General features: G+C 55.2%; 2 protein-coding genes across 13 annotated transcripts; both read right to left on the minus strand.

Moving 5' to 3' along the window:
• Positions 1-587: 587 nt before the first annotated feature.
• Positions 588-7,602, minus strand: LOC112967891. Of its 7 annotated transcripts, none has more exons than XR_003254140.1 (5): positions 7,193-7,602; positions 6,101-6,285; positions 3,142-3,355; positions 2,021-2,115; positions 588-1,569 (listed from the first exon to the last, which is right to left on the minus strand). XR_003254140.1 is itself a non-coding variant. In XM_026069547.1 (4 exons), the coding sequence occupies exons 1-4, from the start codon at positions 4,024-4,026 to the stop codon at positions 643-645; spliced, it is 444 nt and encodes a 147-aa protein (XP_025925332.1). In that variant the 5' UTR covers positions 4,027-4,947; the 3' UTR covers positions 588-642. The 7 variants fall into 7 exon arrangements, 4 of the variants coding, with proteins under 4 accessions (XP_025925332.1, XP_025925333.1, XP_025925331.1 ...); XR_003254141.1 differs by having other exon boundaries at positions 588-725; positions 1,084-1,569; positions 6,101-7,602; XR_003254139.1 differs by having other exon boundaries at positions 6,101-7,602.
• Positions 7,603-10,302: 2,700 nt separating this feature from the next.
• POLL (DNA polymerase lambda) lies at positions 10,303-22,204 on the minus strand. Of its 6 annotated transcripts, none has more exons than XM_026069534.1 (9): positions 21,944-22,204; positions 21,498-21,665; positions 20,922-21,219; positions 20,076-20,244; positions 16,626-16,949; positions 15,851-16,024; positions 14,839-14,967; positions 12,690-12,858; positions 10,303-12,287 (listed from the first exon to the last, which is right to left on the minus strand). In XM_026069534.1, the coding sequence occupies exons 2-9, from the start codon at positions 21,610-21,612 to the stop codon at positions 11,923-11,925; spliced, it is 1,743 nt and encodes a 580-aa protein (XP_025925319.1). In that variant the 5' UTR covers positions 21,613-21,665; positions 21,944-22,204; the 3' UTR covers positions 10,303-11,922. The 6 variants fall into 6 exon arrangements, with proteins under 6 accessions (XP_025925319.1, XP_025925320.1, XP_025925317.1 ...); XM_026069535.1 differs by having other exon boundaries at positions 20,922-21,216; positions 21,942-22,204; XM_026069532.1 differs by lacking the exon at positions 21,944-22,204 and adding an exon at positions 21,781-21,935.
• Between the last annotated feature and the right edge of the window lie 6 nt (positions 22,205-22,210).

Raw genomic sequence — 22,210 nt, forward strand, 5'->3', positions numbered from 1 at the left:
ATCGTGCAGGAGCGCCACAGCCATATGCTCCGTCCCTGCCCAGCCTCCCGCAAGGCTCATCCCTGCTCCCAGCACCTGGAAAAGGGCCCAGATCCAGCACCGGTGCTCAGCGCCGGCTGCACCTGCCCTGCCGCGCAGCCCCCGATTTCAGTCCGGAGACACAGCCGCCTTGGCGCCAGCCCCGGCACCAGCCTGGACACCCGGGGCCTCCCCTGGCCTCCGTGGCGCTGCGCGGTGGGGGAGACGGTGGGGCATCCCGCCGTGCCTCAGTTTCCCTGTGGAGCTGGTGAGCTTTGCCTGCCGGGGCAGCCCCCCGGCATGGTGTCGGGGCTCCCTCCCCGYGGGGACGCGGCCGGGCAGGCAGCACCGCAGAGGGAAAGGCCGGGCATGGGTGGGACTGCTTCCCCCCCCTCCAAGCCACATGGCAGCGATGGACAGGTCGCTCCGTTGGTCTTCCAGGGGACTGAAGGAGATCAGTTATTTTCTCCTTTTATTTAAATTTTTTTTTTGTCATTTCATAAAACTAGCTGAATTGAATGCCTTTTCCATTTTTGCATCCTCCCCTTCCGTTTTCCAGCTCCTTTTGTTAAAAAAAAAAAAAAAAAAGTGTGTGGGGGGGGGAGAGAAAAGGAGCAGGATGAATTAAGAAATTTTGTGTTCAAAACTGAAGAGGGGAAAGTTTGCTTTGGCTGTCCTGGCCAACGCACACCCATCAGGAACCTTTCCTGCAATGAAAAAGAAAGGGGAGGTTGCATATTCGCTGTGCTCATCGGGATTTTTCCAGCTGGGCTGTTCACATGAGCTTGCTTGGGTTCGATCTCCGAACCGTTCGCCGCTATCGCAGACTGCAGCAGCCTCACTTCTCTGTTGAGTGGGGATTTTCACCCACACTTTGCTCGCTGGAGTGCAAATGCTTTTTCTTTTAGATGCACAGCTAAGCCGAGTTTCCTTGGGATGGATCCATAAGTGATTCCTTGGGTGATTTACTGGCAATTTCAGGGAGCTCTTTAAAGCTCCCAGATATTTACAGCTCTCCATGCCCCCTCCATGCTGCACAGGCCTTCAAATGGGGTTTTTACAAACCTGAAATACTGCTGGAGCAAAACTGATCCCAAATGGCAACCATTTCCGATCAGGGTATCCTATCTCCGTAGTAAAAGCCGCTAGTCCGGGTCTGGCCTCACCTCTCTGTACTCATCAAATTTTACATCCTGGCGGTATTTTTAGGCTTTTTCAGAGGGAAAGCGTAGCAGTATCTTTCAATATYTTCCGCTGAATGATGCTCACAGCCTCTGATTTGACCTGCTGTCCTTAAGCCGATGATCAGAATAGGTGCAGAGGCCATGGAAATTATCTGAAACAAATCACCTTTCCTGAGWGCCAGCCAGCAAGGCACCGAGATCCTGCTCCCGGAGCTGGTTCAGACCAAGGCACTTGCTTCCTGATGGGATAAGTTTATCCTATCCAGTCAGGATAGGGTTAGGATGCTGCACCGGRATCGGTCACAGCTGACACCACGCAAGCCACGAGCCGCTGCTGTCAGAACCTGGCTCAGCCCTAAGATGGACCCTAAAAAAAAATAAAATAAAATAAAATCCCCCCCAACATTAGCTGTGCATGTCAGGGACCTGCGATGGGGTCGCGTGAAGGATGCGATAAATATGCTGTGGAGGGCTGGTTCGCGAGGCTGCAAGCTTTCACCACGGCGTCGCAACGTGAAAGCTTCTTGGATGAAAAATGGGGAGCAGAAACGCGCTGTCCCTGTGGGAAGCACAACAAGTGTCAGGCCAGACCCCTCCGCTTGCAAAGGCAGCAGGAAGCGTGGCGGGACCACAACCGACCTGCTGCGACTGCGGCACGGCCAGGCAGCGCCGAGAGGCTCCCAGAGCGGGTCCCGCCCGGCTGCGGTGGTGGTGGCCGGCATGCCCCGGCCCTGGCACCGCACACCACCGAAAAATGAGCCCTTCCCACTGCAGGCAGTCAGATGTTGCTGCTCCACGGGAATGTCCTCCTGTCTTACCTGAATATGGTTTGCCACCATCGCATCCTCGTCCTTCCCCGGCAGATAATAAAGACAGTGGGCCAGCAAGGCTGGGTCGCATATGCAACATCGACCTGAAATAAGGGCAAAACCAAAGGCTTTTAATGCCCATCATCAGAGGTACAACAATTTTCAGAAAAAATGGCCCTGACCCCTGTCTTGGGGTTGATGTTAAGGGAGACATTTGTGCAGATGTCTTGCAGGGGATGCAGTTTTCACCCCAAGGGCTTGCTATAGGCCTCAGAGCTTTGCAATGCCCCTGGGATCACACGTGCCACCTCGCAGGTGAGAACCCATCCAAACCAGTGCGTGCTGCCTGGAAAAAATACTGCAGAGAGGGCTCCTCTGGGCAAAATAAAACCAGGGGCTGGGAATCAGGAGACCGGGCAAGCAGAGAGCTGGTGCAGTGCAGCTGCGGGCTGCTCTGCTGCACCACTTCGGGAGTCAGCAACCTCCCCGACAGCCACTTGTTTTTAAGTTTGGCTCTTGTTGTGCTCTTGTAGCTTTTTTTAAATGCTCTCCCCTAGCCCTGAGTAGTGGGGGGTTTGCAGTCTGCTGGAGCCGGGCAGGTGCTTTTTATATGATTTCCAAGGGTTCCTCCCCAGCACTGCTCAGACCACCTTGACCGGCAGGTCGAGCCAGCTTCACCCCAGGGCGGGCAGCAGGGAAGGGGGAACTGCAGCAGCTGCTTGGTGGGTGCATCCCCCCCCCCCCAAAGCCAGGGTGTTGACAGATTTGTAACAACTGTGCCGATGCTCCCTCTGGTCACTCTCCAGGAGAGAAAGGCCAGATGTCTTTAAGCCTCCTGGACACGGCAGGACCATGCCCCAGCGGCTGTTGTCTCCCAGGGTGATACCTAGGTCCGTGCACCCACTACTTTCCCTGGGAATAGCAAGGTTGGAGGGAGGGAGTTGGGGAGAGCAGGGGTTGCTGCGAGCAGGGACAGAGGTGGCAGCTGAAAGAGGTGCCCTCAAAGCTCAGCTCCTGTAGCTGCCTGTCTTCATGGGCTGGTTATCCAGTCGGGCTGGGAAAGCAAACACGGCTTATTGCAAACGTTYGGAGTAACAGAGCTGCAGGGGGGTACGCTGCAAACTGCTCACCTTGAGATCCTGCTCTGCTGTGCCTCAGCCAGGTCCTCCCTGGTCCCTAATCCRAGCAGGGCCTGGGCAGGGCAGGAGCTGGGCTCGGAGACCTGGGGGGTCTCCCTGGCYCTGCTGTTAACGTGCAAGAAGCCCATCAATCTGTGCGTGCCTCGGTTTCCCCTCAGCGAGCGGCCAACCCTCCAGGCGTGACGCTGCCGACCCGGGAGCCTCCCTGCGTGCAAAAGAAGAGGAGCGCGTGATCAGGAAAAGCTCTCGGGAGAGGGGGACAGGGCCAGGCTGGAGAGGGGTCAGGCTGGGAGCGGGGTCTGCTCCAGCCCCTGCGGCTCGGAGAGCGGCCATCCCTGGCTCCAGGTAGCTGTGCCGTTGCAAGGAGGAGCCCCGACGGCCCCTCTGCCCCGCATCCCCCCTCCCTGGTCCCCTACCAGCCACTTCACTTTCCCTGTAGCTCTGCTGACCTGCCATTCGTTATAATGCCCAAGCCAAAGTAGGAGGTCAGAGCAGGCTGGCCTGGACATAAATCAGCTCCCTATGGGCAAGGAGACGGGGGACGGGAGCCACAGGAGCCTGCCACGTGCTGCGGGACTCCCCTGTGCTGTGCTGTGCTGTTGTCCGGGGATGAAGGCCTGATCCCCTCTTCACGGCCAGCCTCACGGCCAGCTKCCCCCCATCACCCCCTCCCCATGCACAGGGCTCAGGAGGGCCACAAAGACAAGGGTCTGTGCTGCTTTGAAATGCAAACGGGGTTGCCTTCCCCCAAATCCTGGACTGCACTGCAGAGAGAGCCCAAGGCCTCCTCAAGGTGGAGGGAGGCGAGATCTCCYGCGAGCTACCTGCTCGGGGATTTTTGCCCCGGCCCTCGGGCAGGCAGATGTCATGCTTCATGAGACACCGTGTGAGAGGAGGTTTTCTCGCCGTCGGCTTTCGGTTGGCCCTCACCGCAGCCCCTGCCTGGGATCTCCATCCCAGGCCATTTCAGCCTCTGCCGAGCCACGGGGGGGGGGACGGGGAGGCTTTGGGCCGTTCCCGTGGGGAGGCGAGCACACCTGGGCTGCCTCCTGCCCCTGGAAGGAGGAGGCTGCGAAGGGGGAGCCGTGCTGATGGGAGCCGGTTCCTCGCATCGGCTGCCCAAAGAGACGTCAAGGATGAAGCTGACCCGATGCATCTGGCTTGTGAGCTAGGACCAAGCCAGCAACGACAGAAGCTGAACCTTCCCCCTGGTGGGGATAACAAATAGTGACACCTAAAAGCAGTAACAGAGCCTCAGATACCTGCACCTGCCCGGTGCTTTTGGAAATGGCACAGGCAAGGGAAAACAGGGAGCCAAGCAGTGGGAAGCGGGTCCTGGGGTAGCTGGTCAGGGGGAAATCCAGCTGCAGGAGCGCTTCGTGGCCAGGCCTGGTCACGGGGGGACAAGGGACATAGCAGGGTTCAGGCAGAGGGAAGCAGCTCCCCCAATCCAGCATCCCGGAGCAGAGGGCCAGGAACAGTACCAGAGGGTCCCTGCTTTGGCCTCACCAGAGGAAAGGTGTCCGGGCTACGGGCAGGGGAACCCACCATGGCTGCAGGAAAGCTGCCGGCGCCGGTTTCTCCCAGGGAAGTCGGGCAAGCCTCTGGAGCGCAGCGGCAAGGGGGGGGAAGTTGCATGCAGACAGGAGGGCTGAGGCCCCTAAGAGCCTCGAGGGGGGCAGAGGACCGGCTCGAGAGGTGCCCGCAGCAGTGTGGGAGGTGAGGGCTGGCCACCGCTCTCCCAGGTGTGCTGCACGGGTGCGTGTGTGCTTGTGTGGGTGTGCGCATGGGTGTGTGGGTGGGTGTGCGGGTGGGTGTGCAAGGGCGTGCAAGCATCCAGCAGGCAAGGTGTGAAAGGGCCGGGAGGGACCGGGATGCTTGCGTGTGCAAAGCATGAGGGTCGGGGCCGGGGGGGGGCACCCATGGGGCTGAGGGCCCGTCCTGCGAACGTGGGTGCCTACCTCCTGGGGGATGATGAGCCTGGGTGCAAGCTGAGGGTCTCTCCCAGGCCGGGCTGAGCTGCCCAGGCTGGAGGGCCCTGCGGCACCAGGCGCCGGGCCGCTTCCAGCCCGCCGAGCGCCGCCGTTACCCAGTCCTCCAGCTCCCTCTGCTGCCGTCTCGGCGGTGAGGACGGCGGCTGCGTGAGCCGAAAAAAGCAGGGCTGGAGCTGCTCGAGCAGCTTTGCAGCCACCTAGAGCCCAGGGGTCCCYAGCAAGGCCCTCGTCCCACGGGCCCCGATTCACGCCTCCGCGCGCGCTGCAGAGCCGGGCCCCAAACGAAAGGTGTGCAGCGAGGGCAGGCAGGCACCTTCTCCCGGGAGCAAGGCAAGAGCCGAAGCCTCTCTGGCCCGGGAAGAGCCGGGCACGTGCGAAGCCGCACGGGGCCCCGAGGAGGCAAGCAGGAGCCGGGGTTTGCTTTTTCTCACAAGAGCTGAACYGCAGAGGACGAAGCCACGGCCAGCACTGCTGGCAGCCCTGCTCCAGGCACGCGCTGCCTCATTTCCACTTTGTTTTTTTTTTAATTTTTTTTCCCTTTTTGCTATTTTTCACCCAATTTCTTAAGGAAACGTGAATTAGGGGAAGAGACAGCATGCTCATATCTGTCTATTGCTCCTCAATAACTTCCAAACTGTTGGCTAAGTTCAAGCCAACTGGACAGTTCTGCGACCGTCGGGAAGCTTGGTGGCTGGCTACAGCCCCCAAAGGCAGATCCGCAGCACGAGCTCAGCCTTGGTGTTAGACACTGGAGACCCCTCACCGGGGTTCCAGCTCCAAAAATACAGGCATTTGTAAACCACACCATTCAGATTAGGTGATTTTTTTTTTCTCTCTGGGTAGACACGTGTGTCCACACACGTACACTGCGACTGTCAGGAGCTACAGCACCACCAGTCTATTTCTTTTTAAAACGCGACATAAGCAAGTAAATTATCCCCAAGTAACACATTTACCACGAGAGGGGAAGGATCGGCGCTATCGCTGCAGCCGGAGCAGGAACGCCTGCCTCCCATTTCCCGTGGTGACGGAGAGCCTGAGTTATGGCCCTGTTGGAGAGACAGCGGGTTTGTAAATGCCTCTGTTTGTGCTGTTTTCCAGCCCAACAAGAGCCCATCGATCACCAGGGCAGAAGTAAATCCTGTGAAGAGAAGCRAAAGCAGGAAAGGCTGAGACACACGGCCACCACTGCGCATGGACAGAGGCTGGCTTGTCCTCATGGGATGTGCTTGGGTCTTCTCCAAGCCTGCTCCCATGTAGGGCATGCTGGACATGTCTGACCTCCTTGTCACTGTTGTGTCAGAGGATGAAGGTCCCTATGCCAGGGTCCCTACGCCACGTGTGTGCCTTGTGGCACATATATTTGGAGTGAAACAAGGCTGCTTTGGGGGTGAATATCCTACAGAGCAGGACAGGGGAGCTGAGATTTTCCACCTGATCATGGACTGCTGCAGGGCTGGACCAGAGGAACCAGCAGATGGACACGTAAATGGGCTGAGGAGCAGCCAGCATGGCTAAGGGTTCAGCTTTACAGAGCCAAGAGCACCAACAGCTCTTATTCCTCCAGTACCTGCTATGCCAGAAGGGCTGTGCACAGAGAAATGACTGTTCCAGGTCCCTGCAAACAACCCTTCTTCCCTTCCCTGATTTACTGTCCAGGTATCCAGAAGGACAAGTCCAGCTGAAGGACTGGGCTGTTAGCTGGCCATGTCTGACAGCCAATAAATGATACCAAGGCTCCTTGGGAACCAGGATGCTGTTTGCCAGACACCTGCCCAAAGAGCAAACTGTCTCCAGAAATACAGGGCAGAAGGAAACTGAGGCACGGAGAGGCAGCATACCAAATCGAGATGTCCTGGGCTTGTTCTGGAGCCTCAATACTAGGCCCTTTTGGGGGAGCTCAAGACCAGCTTTTTTGCAACCTCAAGCACTCGCTGTAGCTTAACCAGTGTTGAGACTCGTGTGAGTGATGTACAAACTGTTTTGAGTGAATTTTCCCCCAAGAGACAGGCAAAGGGTGGGCCATTTGAATACCGTCTGAGACTAACCTGAAAATCACGGGGACTTGTTCCTGCCCAGTCCCATGCTGCTGGACCTCTGCCACAGCATCCCAATGACACAGGGGCCGCAGAGGCAAACCCAAATGGATGCTCAGTGCCGGGAGCTGCAGCGAGGGTGGAGGAGGCATCTCATAGCACCATGGGAACATGGTAGACACTAGGGTCATTTCAGACCTCCCCCAAAAAAGCCATTCCCTAGGGCTGTGTAGGCCCCCCCCCCCACTCTCACCTGGGTGGACCTTCCTCCAGGCGGAGACCACCAGTACCTGGGAATGGAGACTGGGATGCTGAGCAGCAACGCCAGGAGCCGATGCATCCCCTGCTCTGTCCCTCGTTCCCACTGCCCAGGCAGGGAGCTCTCTGGCTCTGCACACCACAGCTCCAGGGATGCCCCACAGGGCCTGTCCCCCCTCCCCCMGCAGGTCCCACACACCCCCTGCCTGCGCCCCAGCAGCCCTTGCCTTGCACTCCATGCCGCACCGACATCGCCCGGCCATCAATAGCGCTTGCTTAATTAATTTGATGGGAACAGCAGGGACCGCACTTTGCATTTAGTGAACTTCGAGAACTTCCAACCTCATCTTCATAATTGGCCTCATAAATTTGAGGAAAGAGAGAAATCAGCAAAGCCAGAGGAGCGAGGGAGGGCGGGAGAGGCCCAGCACGCGGGAGGGCGGGCGAGCGCGTGAGAAGTGACTCTATTTGGTGTCCTTATTTAATTTTATTGCACAGATCCATCTTCGCCCGCCCCCTCCCTACCTAGCTCTCTCTCTCCTGCTCTCCCTGCTGGGTTCACCTAATCATGATAAATTCATATTCATTTCCCTGCCTGCTCCGGCGGGGGGGAGCAGCTCCGTTACATTTGCCCGGCCATGCTGCCATTAGCAAATATTTACTCATGAATATCAAGTGCCACCGTTACAAGCCAGAACGCCCCTTCTGCAGCCCTTTTCCCCCAGCCCAAAGCCCTCTCCCACCCCTGCGCTGGGGCTAGCACGGGGGTTGGAGGACRGGTGCCCTCCCCACGGGAGAGGGACCAGGGGTGGGAAACGCTGCCTAATGGCTAGCGCTGCAAGGACTTGCCTGGGCTTTTTCTTCTTTTTACCCCTGGGCCTGATGTGGGGGGATTTGCCTGCAGCCCCCGGTCTGTGCCCATGCTGGGGAGGGGCACAGGGCAGGGCTGGGTGCGGGGTTTGGGGGTGGCAGCAAGGGGCTTCGCGGCAGGAGCTGAGCGCCTGGCCCCGCTCCCCATCTTCCCACTCGCTCTCGAAGTGCTGCTGTGTTTGGGTTTATTTTTAATTTTCAGGATGATCAGACTCACAGCCAGGGAGGGCAGGAAGGGGGGGTGCGCTGGGGACGGGGAATAGCCGGAGCCCCTTCCTGGGAAGCAGCAACCAGGTGACAGCCCATTAGAGATGCCTCAAACCTTCGCTGCTCACCCTCCTGCACCCATGCCGGGGGCTCAGCACCTGCAGCCACAGGCCTCCTCCCAGGCACCCGGGGAGGCCCCATCCCTCCAGACCCCGAGTCTTGTACCTTCTTTGCACACATGGTGTCCCCAGTGATGCGCTCCACAACCGACCCAGCCTGACTGCTCCTTTGGAGGGGTCTGGGGACAAAACACCATCAGTAGAGGGGACAAGTCAAAGACAGCAGGGCCATGTCCCCCTGCCTGCACCCAGAGGTCTCTCACCATCCCCTGAGGCAGTTACACCTTCTCAGCATCCCTCTGGATGCTTGAGGTGCCATCGCATCAGCTCCTGCTCCCTTCCCTCCTCCAGGTCCTTTGGGGATGGGCTGTCACCCTCCAAAGGCAGTGAGGGAGCATGGCTTTGCTTTACACCAGCACTAAAAGCCACCCAAGGGAGATGACCCTCATCCTTGGCCCACCAGAGGCCATTGGCCCTCTGCCCCCTCAGCAGCTCTTGGGCAGGGATTTGGGGGGCAGGAAGGCATGCACAGACAGCAGGCCCCTTCCCTGCCAGCCCAGGGGGCCGGCTGGGCTTGTGGGTGCCCCCCAGCAGCCTCCCCTTTATAGGCATGCACTGGGGTCACTCAGGTGCCAGCTTCACTGCAGCAGAGCCCCAGCCCTTGCTGGCTGCAGAGAAAGGGGCGTTTTGCCCCCCCCCTCCACCCACTACCCCCCACACAGATGAAATCCCCCTTTGGGGGGTGTCTCTGCCATCTGTCCCCAGCCCGGGGAGGGCTGAGCATCACCAACCTGACATCCCAGGATGAGAGCTGGGGCACAGGGTGCAACCCTGCAGCATGAATTCTCCTTTGGGCTGAATCAGGGTGGGCAGAGGGGCAATTTGGGTGAACAGCCCTGCTTCTGAGCAGCCCCAGCCCCACACCTCCCTGCATCTGGCCTCCCCTCTAGTAAAAGCAGTGCTAACAGCAGGGCCAAGGCTTTGATGGTGCTGCAGCAGCCATTCTGGGCCACAGCGGGTCTGATCCCCCTTCATCCAATCCAGCCCACCCCCACCTCTTCTCATAGGCCTCTGCCCTGGCCTCTGCCCACCCCGGCAGCTGTCCTGGACCCTCTCCAGCTTCTCCATCTCCCTCTTGAGCCCATCCTTCTTGCTGTTCATCTCTATGCACGGAGCCTACAACCAGCCCAGACCCTTTGATCTTCTAGTCCATCCCCTTGGCTTCCAGGCTGTTCAGATTCCCCTGGTCAAAGTATTTCTATGGTTAAGAGGCCGAGCTGCGCCCTAGGTTCAAAACAGGAGACAAAGCAGCAGACAGTTCCCATACACCCTAATATTCRACACCATATGGAAAGCTGACAGCAATTCCTTCCTGACCACGCATCCAGAGGAAGAGCCTGGCTCAGAGCTTAGGGATTGCTCCCTTCTCTGGGCTTCTGCACAACCAGCCCCAACTCTGCCACATGGCCACCTGGATGTCAGGAAAGAGCCAGGTCCTGCTCTGCCTGGACAGACAGAAGTGGTGACCCAACAGCATAAAGGTCTCCACTGYGTTGACCCAGCCTGCACCCAGAACAGGGAGCTGGGCCAGCACAGGAGGGGCTCCTGGCCAGGCAGAGGGAAGAGTCCCAACAGTTGCAGGGCAGAGAGCAAAAGGACAGAGAGATATCAGGGATAAAAAGATAAGGAATTTATTATACTTCCATTTTCAAAGCACCAAGACATGCCAAAAGACATTCATTTCCATCAGATATTCGGGAGAGCGGTTGGGCTGACAAAAGGCACTGCCTGGGGTCGAGGCCTCCCCAGCAAACACCCCAGCCCCACTGCCGGTGCCCAACAGCCACAACTGACAGCGCAGAGGGAAACTGAGCAAAACCGCCAGGTTTAATGCGCTCGCGCATGCCCTGGCAACAAACTCACAGCTTATCACTGCATGTGACAGGCACAGCAGAGTACACGGCGGGGGTGGCCAGGTGCCCCACAAGACAAGGGAGCAGGAGGCCAGGCCAGGCCCTGGTGGAGACCGGGCCCTGCAGTCCCACCACAGAAACACCCACCCTTTGTCCGACACCTCAGAGCGGCACCTCTGCCAGGAGGAACCACTGCAACACCCGTAACAAAGACCAAGCACCGAAAATATCTAGGAAATTCATCTCCAGAACATAAAAATAGTTGAGGTTTTCTGAGGAATAAAATTCACTCCCTTGGAATCAAAGGGGTTAGCGCGCATGTACATTTATGCGCACACACACACATGCATACACACACACACACACCTTTTCTGATCAACAAAGCACAGGTGACTCTCTGGCCTCCATACGTATAAAATAGGTAAACTTTGCCCAAATTAGAACCAGCTCCTCATGCTCATCTCTGCCTCCCCTCGCCTCCATGCCTCGTACACACAAAACACACAGCCCTGCCAGGTTACATTCAGTGCCGTCACATTCAAACCCTTCCTGAGCACAGCTCCCCCGAGCCACGAGGTTCACATGCCCCCTCCTGCACTGAGAGGAAAGGGGCAGCTGCAGAGGCCTCGGGCCTAGACGGGGGGATCACAGCTCTCTGCAGTGCAGATCCCCAGCACGCGCTGGGCTGGGAGCAAGCAGGCAAAGCACGCCGAGGCCCTAYGCCTCCCCCAAGCCTTACCTAGCACCGGGGGAGGCTGGTGGCAGTCACGGCAGCCCAGCCCATGCAGCGAGACCCACCAGAGGGACACGAGCCAGCTCAGATGGAGGGAGGACACAGCAGCAGCACAGGGGGAAGCTTCGCAACCTCTGCAGTAGCAGCTGCCAGMAGCACTGAGAAGGGGGAAGGCCTGTTTCAAGACCAGGCCAGACCCCTGCTGCCTTTATACACGGCTCAGGCCAGAGATTTTCAGGCAGAGAGAGATGAATCCCACTTCCTCCGTTCCCATGCACCGAGAGGGGTCAGATCTCAAGGCTCTCCAGCCCAGCCTTCTGAGGCTTCCCGGGGATACATGGGAGAGCTGCGCTAGGGTAGCTGAAGAGCAGCAAGTCTCTTTGGCAGCCAGGCTCTGCCTGAGAGCTGGGGGCCCCAAAGCATGCATGTAGCATCAGGCAGCACTTTCCAGCATGGTCTCAGCCCACGCCCTCTGCTGGGTAAAGTCACAAAGCTCTGCTAGCAGCAAGGCTTCGCGCTAGTGCGGAGCCCGTTTTGGGGGGGACACAGCCAGTAGTCAACACAGTGCAGCACTGGGGGAATCAGCATCCTTCAAAACAGTGGCAGTGCAGTAGGCACAGGGTGCTGGGTGACAACAGTGTGTCACCAGTCCCGTTCTGAGGGCTCCCGGTAAGGCAGCCCCAGCTGAACAAAGACGTCTCTTTCAGTAGGGGTATGCAGGATATGGCCAGACCCCACCTTAACGCCGCGAGGGCCTCGCACCACTGCTGAGCTGAGGGCATGCTCCGACAGACTCATGCCCTTGGTCTTGGCCAGGGCCCGCATGGAGCGGTTGAAGTGAGCYGAGCCGGTGAAGTAGAGCAGGGCACAGGCGAACTCGCTGTAAGGCACCACGATGATGTCCAGGCGCCGATGACGCTGGGCTGGCCCGGGGAGACGACACACCCCCAAGTACTTCTTTTGATCGCCGTTGTCCTCCTGGCTCACCAAGTCGTCTGTGAGGAAGCCTGGGGAGAGGGAGCAGACACAGAGAAGGGGCTGAGAGGCAAAGACTGACCCCCCCAAAGCTTCCCATAATCCAGAAAGCAACTGAAGTGTCCCATAATGTGCTGCAGGGTCCCCAAAACCAGCCTCAGCTCTGACAGCCCCACACAGCTAGGAGAAGCTGTGTTGAGCTGCAGCAATACTCCCTCCTTAATGCTGGTTGGGGAACTGCCACCGGAACAGGCCAGGAGCCAGGCACAGTACTCTAAGGATTTACAACATATCCTGCCTTTCGGGAAACCCATCGCCTGCCCCTCAATGGATGCCACTCACTTGTAGCTCAGACCTCATTGCCTCCTCAGCTCCCGCTTGCCCATGCTGAGGGCTGCTTCGGGCATCCTGTGCCAGCCCCCAAGTCCTCTTACCGCTCCTGCGGAGGCTGTCGAGCAGCTTGCTGAACACCCCACGGTGAGACTGCCCATCGGGGTGAGTGACCAGCACATCCACGTCGCCACAGGTGGGCTTCCCCCGACGGTAGGAGCCACATGCCACACACACAAGCCCAGGGTTCAGGGCCAGGGCTGCTTGTCTGACCTTCAAGAATAGAAAGAGACGGATGAGGAGTTCGAGACCAGGTGTCTTCATCCCTCTCTTGAAAATTATCTTGCACCCTCCCTCGTACCCTACCCTGCAGCTCTAGGGCCTCCATACAGAGCAGATGCTTAACAAACAGCAAACTGCCCTGGAAAGGAAGCCAGCCTGCTACCAGGAACCACATGAGCTTGGGTAGCTTCCACACAGTTCTGCCTGGCCCAGAGCCATACAATACAACGGTCTACTGTGATGCTGCTATGAAGCTGACCATCGGTCATTGGGCCAAGCTTGAGAGATGAAGCAACACTGAGTTGGCAGGGTAGGGCACAACCTGCCAGAGGCTTCAGTCTCTGAGAAAGCAGGAGGGCAGAGGATTTTCAGCTCTCCTTGTGGGCCAGGAGGGCAAAGCTCCCGCTGGCCACAAGGAGAATCAGCTGAACATGAGATGGTCGCAGATCCCTGAAGCAGAGATGGGTTCAGAGCAAGTCTCCTCAGCAGGACCCAAGACAGAAGAGAATCTGCAAGCGCCCCTTGGACTCCACTCCTGCCTGGGTCTTTGCCTTTGAAGGAGAGCTAGGCTTCCTAAGGAAAACCACAAACATCCCAGCATTTTAGACTGAAAGGATGCCAACCAGCCATATATAATCAGATCTTTCCATAATGCAGCCACCTCTGGGCTGGACCCCAGCCCCCGTTCTGCACAAACTGCTAGTTCTGATGGCTTCATTCATTAAATGCTTGAGAAGGTCCTCGGGCAGCAGCAAAGTATTCCCTGTCTGATTGTGCCAATCACCCTGCTGGCAACAAATAATTAGGGGCCCACTGACGAGGCCATCACAGGGGCTGGGGTTCAGAAAGGCTGTGTCCATGCCCACAGCCCCTTGTCACTCTTTAGGATCATCCTTCATTAGCAAGAGATAAAACCATTAACCTTTGCCCCAGAGGTGCTCCAAAAAGCCACAGGCCTTTCTCATGCGGAGCAACTCCTCCTCTGGTGCCCTTGCCCCCTTCTGACTTTAAATGAAGATTTCTAGAAAACTCCCAGCCCCACCCCAGAGCCTAAAAGCTCCTCAGATCTCCCTGTGACAGGCAGCACAGACAGTGACTAATCCCTTATTCTCTCTCCTGGGCCTGGATCGGAGGTGTGTGCGTGTGTATGGAGGGGAGCACAGTAATCCCATCAAGCTAACAATAGACCCACTCCCAAGAGCCACCTTCTCGACCCAGCCTGCCTGGGAAAAGGACCACTCACCRCTGAAACGGCTAATCCGGCACACGGGACTGACACCCCAGCAGGAGCCTGGCAGGAGGGTATTCTTCGTGGCCAGGCCCTGTGGCCGAGTGACAGTGTCACGCTGGCTGCTGCTTCCATGGTGATCAGAGAGCACGGGGGTAGCAATGACAGTCTCCCCTAGCTCTCTGTTCACATTAGGGAACAGTGGCTTAGCACCCCATGACCCTGAAGCATCATGGCTTACTAGAGCAAGCAGCACCCATTTGCAGCCTGAACCCCCTTTGCTTCCAATTAGGACACCCCTGTTCCGACACTATGCTTGACAGCCAGCTCACAGGGTGCTCACAAAGTGTTCACAGCTTCCTTTGGAGAAGCACCATGGAGACAGCTCAGGGGCCTTGGCTGCAAGCCAAGGTATCTCAGAGGAGATGAGGGACAGGGAAGGGAGCTGGGTACCTGGTCATCCCACCATGCCAATGCAGCCTTTTCCAAAGCAGGGGCAGGGTGTGGAACTGATGCCCAGGAAGTATCCTCCTCCTTGCCAGGCACTCAAACTGAACCTTCCTACTAGTAAAGCAGGTGCTTTTTGTGCCCATGTCCAAAAAGGGTCCCCCGAGACCTGACACCACTCAGAGAAGGTGCTGGAGAGCTCAGCTCTAACAGCGAGGGACCCATCCACAGCCTGCATCCTCCCRTCAGAGCCCAGCAGTCACTGCGCTCTGAGGTGCTGGGGCCAAGCTACTCACAGTCTGTTCTATTTCTGCAGCTTCCTCTCGAGGCATGCGCTCCAGGAAATCCGCGTAGTGCTTCAGTCCCACGGCTTGCTGGCTGGTGAGAGATGCCTTGGTGCGGATATCATCCAGTGTCCGGAAGCCCTGGTTCAGATCGTGTGATGATACTCAGACATCTGCTGAGACTCTACTCCAAATGCTTTCAACTAAGATTTGAGGGAATTATATTCAACCTTTCTCAAGTCCAGGCTAGTGACAACTTCTGAGATCACATCATTTATGGTCTAGTTCCTAAGGAGAAGGGATTTAAGCAATCCCACTACCCATAGGCACCTCTAATCTCCACCCCACAATGACTTTGAATCTCAACTAAACCTGACAGAAGGGTACTGTTCTTAAGGCATGGTGTTCCTACAGCTTGCTGGAAAACAGGTGATGCAAGTAAAGGAAAGTATACAGTGTGAACACAACCATATTTTAGACAACAAAGAATCCAATCACAACACCAAACACTACAGAAAGGCAGGTTTCATTAACTCTGCTCAGAAAACAAACTGTTTTTAGAGAAAGAGCCCACCCAGTGGGCTGATCGCTCATGTGACCAGCAGCTACAGCAGCCAACCGGCCAGCACACCAGCAACTGGATCATGAGCTTTCATGGCCAAGATGTCCTTGTCCAGGGCTGGCTCTCAGCAATGTCATTGCTACGCTACTTGAGCGGTGCAAGATGAGCTCCAAGCAGTGATGCTAACCAAAAAGGCACTGTGCTCCCCATCTCCCTCTATTGCACATCTTCATCCTCTACCCCCCTCCCCATCCAAACTCAGCCCCAGGCACATGGGTTTCATTTTCCACTGAACACCCCCACACTGGAACCAAGCCTCGTATTTCCACCTGTAAAACCAGACCCAAAGCCCATTCCTGAATATTGGCCACCAGAAATTATTTGTGATGGCAATTCTCCTGTTGTCAGAAGTGGTTTTATAAGCCATAGTCTGGGAACCTCTTGTGTAGGCACTAAACTTACCTGTTGGTACCACATCTGGGCTGTCTTGACCCCTGCTCCCCAAATGTTGGAGAACAACTCCAGCACGGGCACATTCTCGCTGATGTGATCCAGCTTGCGCAGATGCCCACTCTCCAAGATCTCCAAAATCTTCTCTGCCATCCGCTTCCCAATCCCAGGAATTTTACAGGCTTCCTACACAAGGAACCAGAGGAGTTAGTGGCAAAGTGAAGGCCACAGACAAGCTGGAAAGCTGTTATCCACTCAGAGCCTGGCTACTCATCTGAACAGTAACTGATAAGTGGCAGGACTAGTTCTGTGTGCTGCTGTCCTCTCTGCACCAGCCTTACATACTCAATGCCAAGTGGAGAAAGACAAGCGTGCGGAAGAGSACTGAAACACTGACACACCTAATGGCTGGACCAACGCAGTCAATCAGGCCCAGGTCCACCTTGTCTTGTATACTGTCTCTAGCGCTTGCCGTCTGGTGATGCTTGAGGGGAAGGCGTAAATGTCCCTGCATTGCGGCAGGGGAAGGCATTTCCTTCATGGGCGCTCAGATCTGGCCTTAAAAGGCTCAGACTCTACTTTTCTGGTGATCTGAAAACACTGCAGGTGGTTAATGAATACAACTTGTACTGGCTACACAACTTTCATCAAAACCCTCCCAGCAGGGAACTCCCAAGGCCTGAAAATAAGCTATTCCACAACGAGAAAAAGGGAGGGATTTGGCTCAAAACAGAGCCAAGATGCTAGGTCCATCTCCCTGCTCCACCATTCTGGGAAGGTGTTTTACCTGGTAGGAGGTGACCGGTTTGTGGTAGCTCTTGAGCGCATTGATGGCTTTGGAGTAGCCCAGAGACCTCCACTTGTCTCCCTGGACAGAATAGGCCTTTGCCAGCACTTCCAGCTTCTCTGTGATACACTGGTTGTGATTCTCCTTCTTGCTCTTGGAGGACTGAGCACAAACCCACTTGCTGACAGGCTGGGCCACTGTGGAAGAGCTGTCACTAGTCTCCTCCGATGATTTCAGAGGGTAGCAGCCAGAAATCAGTGCTTCCAGATCTCCCTGGGTGACACTAGCGTCTTCTCCTTCACTGTCTTCATCATCAGAGACTTTCTTTAGGGAAAGGTAGAAAAGTAGCCACATGAGAATAACTGCATGCCTTACATATGTCCCCTTGGCACAGGGTACTCCTGGGCATTAACCAACTTCCAAGGCACGCAATGCTCAAACTGCAGTCTCTGGAAGTTCTTGGTTACATGCACACCACAGATCCTAATGCCTCCAAGCTTGGTAGGCATCCTTTGAAGCTACATGCGCATCTGACGCRCAAAACGCAGGAGACAGAGACTGCTGTCCAGCTGTGATCCAAATACATATGCACCTCCTATGGCCAAGCCTCTGAGACCTAACTGAGGTAAGACACTGGTTAAATGAGCAACAGTTGCCAAYAGCTTGGTATGACAATGCTGAAATCCATCCTGGGGACTCCTGACTCCCTATTCCCACAGGGAAACCTTTCGCTGGTCTGGTGGCTGCATGCGCACACCTCTCACACTCAGACTCAACATATTCCACCCCTGACACAAATCACAGGAGATATGTGTTGAACTCTGTTTACATGTTACTGACTAAAAATTTTACCAGGGTAGTAAATAACCACCCCCCATTTTTCCCCATGGCTATCTGCAAGAGAAAAGGGGGAGGGAGGAGTGAGACAAAGGACTCCACATTCCTCAGTGACAGAAGAAAGAACCAATGTATACATTTGCTGATACCCTCAGCATTAGGATGCCTCTGTGTGGACTTAAAAAAAAAAACAAAACAAAACCGTAAGCCTTGGCTTCAGGTAAGGAACAAAAGGGGATAGAAGTGGGAAGCTGAACAGAGGCTTTGTAGCCTGCTTTGCTCACTGGGGTTCCCCTCTCTCCTGATGTATAAACACATGAGCTCAAGAACAGCCAAGAGCTCCTCTACTGTGAAAGCAACTTCGAATCAGCCCTGCAGTTACATGTGGCACAGAAGTCCTGTTATGAGTTTCTGATGAGTGTCAGCATGACTAAGGCAGAGCCAGCCTCTGGTTCTGCTGGCTGGGGAGTCTGGCTGTCTCCAGACAATTCCTGCAGGATCTGCAAGATAGAGCTGAAGTCTTTAGGGAGAAGAGACAGGATRTTCATTTGCTTTCCCTTTTGTAACCTTGTTTTACAAACTCTGCAAAATGGGTCAGACTGAGACTTTGACAAACTAGTTTTATTCACCTTGAAACTTTGTACGTGTGACTCCCTTAGGACACTCTTCCCTCTGAGGGCCACAAAGCCTTAGAGTAGGCAGACTGGCTAGCAAGTGCCTTAAGAGCATTTAAGGAGCACACRACCCAGCACTATGCAGATGTCTCCAAAGTCGGAGCATGCAATTCCCACTTTCTCAGACAGCAGTGTCAGAGAGGTGAAATGGCACACAAACCCCAGAATCTCCATGCTTTGCCAAAGCTGATGGATTCCTTACAAAAACACATGCAAATTCAACTAGTCCTGTGAGCTTCTAAGATACTTCCGGATCCTACAGCAGCTGACTGCCATTGTGTGCTAGAGCTGGGTGAGAATGGGATGTGCACGGTTTGTCTGGAGCAGAGCACAGGACCCAGGATAGCAGCTGAAGGCCAGCAGTTGAGGCAATACACCACTTGAGAAGGAGGCAAGCAGCTTGGAGCAACAGCCCCACAATTCAGTCAGTGAGTAACTGGCACAACTTGCAAATGCTGCTCTGCAGGAAACTACCGACTGGTAACAGGGTTCCCTCACAGAGAGCTCACACCCAAACACAGAACCTCCTGGAGCAGCCCTTGTTCAGTGTAAAATACCGGAACACTCACCGTATCCTAGAGAACAACATCCACCCAAGCTAGAAGAGACTCTGCGCTTAAATGAAGGCTATTTCCAAGTTAAGAGTTCAGCTTCAGCTTTTCTGCTGTAGCYAGGTCTTAAAAGCAGTTGGTACTGTCTTTAAAGTATATTCAGTGGATTCCTCTCTCCTCCCCAAATTTACCTTGTCCTAAGCTTGGGCCAAGAGATTTTGCTCCAGGGTCTACAGATGGTTCTGTGCATACTGCACATACTAACCACRGAAAATATCATTGTTTGAAACAACTTAAAAGAAAAAAAGCAATAAGGTTTCACACCGACTCTAACTGCTGTCCGACCACTAAAGTAAATGTGAGCAGAAAGCAAGGCAGCTGCCAYGGGACCTGTAAGAGTACAAAAGCCCTTTCCTTCAGTTAACGGTGAGATTCGTTAATAAAGATTGTCACTAAATTAACCAGAGTTACCAGAAACAACAAAGATGGGGTAACAGCAAAGGTGATGAAGAGATTAGAAAGCAGCAGCCAATTCTGCCTGTGACATGCTGGATAGTAAGTCTGAGAAGGGATCCCTCACACACACATTCAAGAGACAGGGAAAGCCCAAAACAAAGGAGCCCTCAGTGGGCTGCCAGCTAGGGAGTAACTGCAGGGTTTTATGAAACAGAATCAGCAGCTGTGATTTTGGAGCGTGCTGGCAAACACAGCATCAGAGCACTACGATACGGCTGCAGCTCTCAGAGGTCTGGGGTAACTTTGCTACAGATAAATCTGGATGATGCAACTCCAAAAAAAATTCAGCAAACTTGAGCAAAATGCAGAAAAAGAAAAGAAAGCTAATCTCAGGTCTGGAGAAGGTGACTCACAGCAGAGGCCACTAATAACCCAGCATGGATATTTTAAGCACAACACACAATCATTTGAGTGGCAACCTGATCCACTACACATGTGTCTGAGTGGGGTGCTTGCCAAGGAGCGGAGAATGGGTCAGCATGGCTCAAGCAGGAACACAAGATGAAATATCAGAGTTTCCTGAAAGGGAGATATTCTCAGACCGGGAATATTCCCCAAAAGGAGGCAGAGGAAACATGATCACCAGAGTGAGCCTTGGCCTGATCAAAGCACCAGGACTGCTTCTGCTGGAAATGTTTTGATGGAGACAGGAATTTAAGGAGTGTTTTTTCCACTTTTAACAACTAAAAGGGACAAAGAGAAGCAGTAACCATGTCCGCAGCCCAAATCCGCCAGCACCAATCCACTGAAATATCCAAACACCTTTACTTTGCTGAGGTATTCTGGCGTTGTAGCACTGCAGGGATGCTGTTAGCCAACAAAAGCAGTATGCAGGACCCATTCATAAGAACGGCCTGTGCTGGAAGCCTCACCTCAGCTGGCTGCTGCTGTCCAAGGATGCCCAGGGTTTGCRGCAAGGAATCCCCCAAGCATGCTTCAGCCTTCGGTTTCACAGCTCCCACGCCTGCCTGGGGCTGGATCTCTTTGCTAGCCAGGAGCTTCTGCTGCTGCTGTTTCTGCAGTTCTCCCTCCTCCAGGTACCTGCCATGGATCAGATGCCTTAGCATAGGAGCAGGAAGACTTCTCAGCCCCCAGGTGTTTGACTAGGAAATCCTTCCGCACTGTTTGGGGATGGAGGAAACAACCAATATGAATTTTGCTCTCTCAGACCACAGATTCATTACTCTGGTCTTGGCTCAATCACCCAGTTTCCATTCACTTCGCTGACCTGCAGCTTCCACTCCTATGTACCTCAGTATTAGACTCTTCCTCCAAAGCTCTGCCAATATGTTTTGATCCTAACCTGCAGCTGCCTGCTGCTCCATTCCTTGTTTCCTCGTGTGCCTAGTAGTCAGTTCTCTCTCTAATTTTCATCTGCAATAAGCAAGAAACAGCATTTAATTCTCAGCATTTCTAAAAAAAATCTTCTTGCTATYACTGATGGTTTAGGAAGAGGTGTCTTTAGCACCTGTAGCAAGCAATAGTACTCCTGTTAGCATTCCTGGGCTCTACTCCAAGTTCTGTTACCCCACAGACCAGCAACTAGTCACAAAGCCACTAAATTTCATGAACTGTATGGGGAGAAATTACTTTGAGCCATGCCCAAGGGACCTGTAATGAGCTGCAGTCTGAGATCTTGAGCAAAGGTGAAATACCAGTGCAGTTCAGTTTGGAATAGAGGCACTGTGGGGAAGAACGACAGCCTAGGATTTGCATACCTGCGAGGGATAAAGATGCTGTAGCCAGTGGTACTCAGCAGCTTCTGGTCTCTAATGCAAGCACTTAGCCAGGATGCCTTCACTAGCTGCAACCCTGAAGGTAGCTTGGGTAATTTAAGGAGCCGAAAGGCTCGATCACTGTCCATGTCTTCAGCCACAACGACATGCGTCACCTCTGAGCAGAGCTGGTTGAGGACCCGACCCCCGTTCTGGACAATTTGCTTGTGGAAGATCTCTGCCCTAGCTTGGCCAATACCAGCTCGCAACACGTAGGCGGTAACTGGTTTCAGCCACTCTGCTGAGGAAAAACATGGGGGCAAGAGGTCAGTGTGAGAGAAAGACTGTCCCAAAGCAGCCGGGCTACATATCTCACGTGGGACTCCTCGGGACCAACTGTGGCAGGCAATCTTTGAGGGGTGCCGGCCGCAGGCCTGTAGCTGGACACGCCAAAGCTTGCCAACCACGGCCTCTATAGGAAAAGCACCTGGGCCAGAAGAAGCCTTTGGGACAACCGCACCTCCAGTTAACAACTGGGATACGAGCATTATATGCGCATCGTGGGCAGACTGGACTTACCCTCAGGCGCCCCTGTTACTTCCCCTTTTGTGATCTTTGGAGGGACGCTCTTGCACRAGTCATCCCTCATCTTCTTCCTCTTGGGAAAGGCTTTGACAATCCCTCGCGGCTCCATAGGCTGCGCACCGCTTCCCTGGGGGAGGTTAACGCTGCGAACGCCAGACACCGCTAAAAAAGATGAAGGTTGCTTAGAACAGTATCACGCGAGCAAAACAAGCCAAGCTTCGCTCGTTTGGCTCACGGTCTGTGTGGGCTTGGCGGAGGGGGGGCTTCTCGGCGCTACCTTCCCAAAACGCACGCCCTGAGGGAAACACCTGGAACACAGAATTTCAGGAGGATCTGAGGCAGAAACCGCTAGAAAGCCACTTAAGACGAACCTGCTCGAGTGCCCTGGAAACCACTAAAAGCAGGTGCTCGTGACTGGGGGGGGGGGACGACACGCACACTATTTTAACGACGGGGAGCTCGCTCCTTCCTTCGCTCCTTCCTTCCCTCCTTCCTTCCTTCCTTCCTTCCAGCCCGCCCCAAGACTGGATTTCGCCCGGATTTTTCCGCGAGGGAAACACCCCCGGCGGCAGCTCCGCGGCCGGCCGCCGCAAGGAGCCCCCAACCCGCCTCCAGCCGGGACCGCAGAGCTGGCAAAGGCCCCCCGCGCCCGGACGCCGCGCAAGGAGCCGCGGGGGAAGCCGCCGGCGGCCGCGGGGGCTCCGCGC

This window comes from Apteryx rowi, unplaced genomic scaffold, assembly GCF_003343035.1.
Source record: "Apteryx rowi isolate R43461 unplaced genomic scaffold, aptRow1 scaffold_3, whole genome shotgun sequence".
NCBI classification, from domain to species: domain Eukaryota; kingdom Metazoa; phylum Chordata; class Aves; order Apterygiformes; family Apterygidae; genus Apteryx; species Apteryx rowi.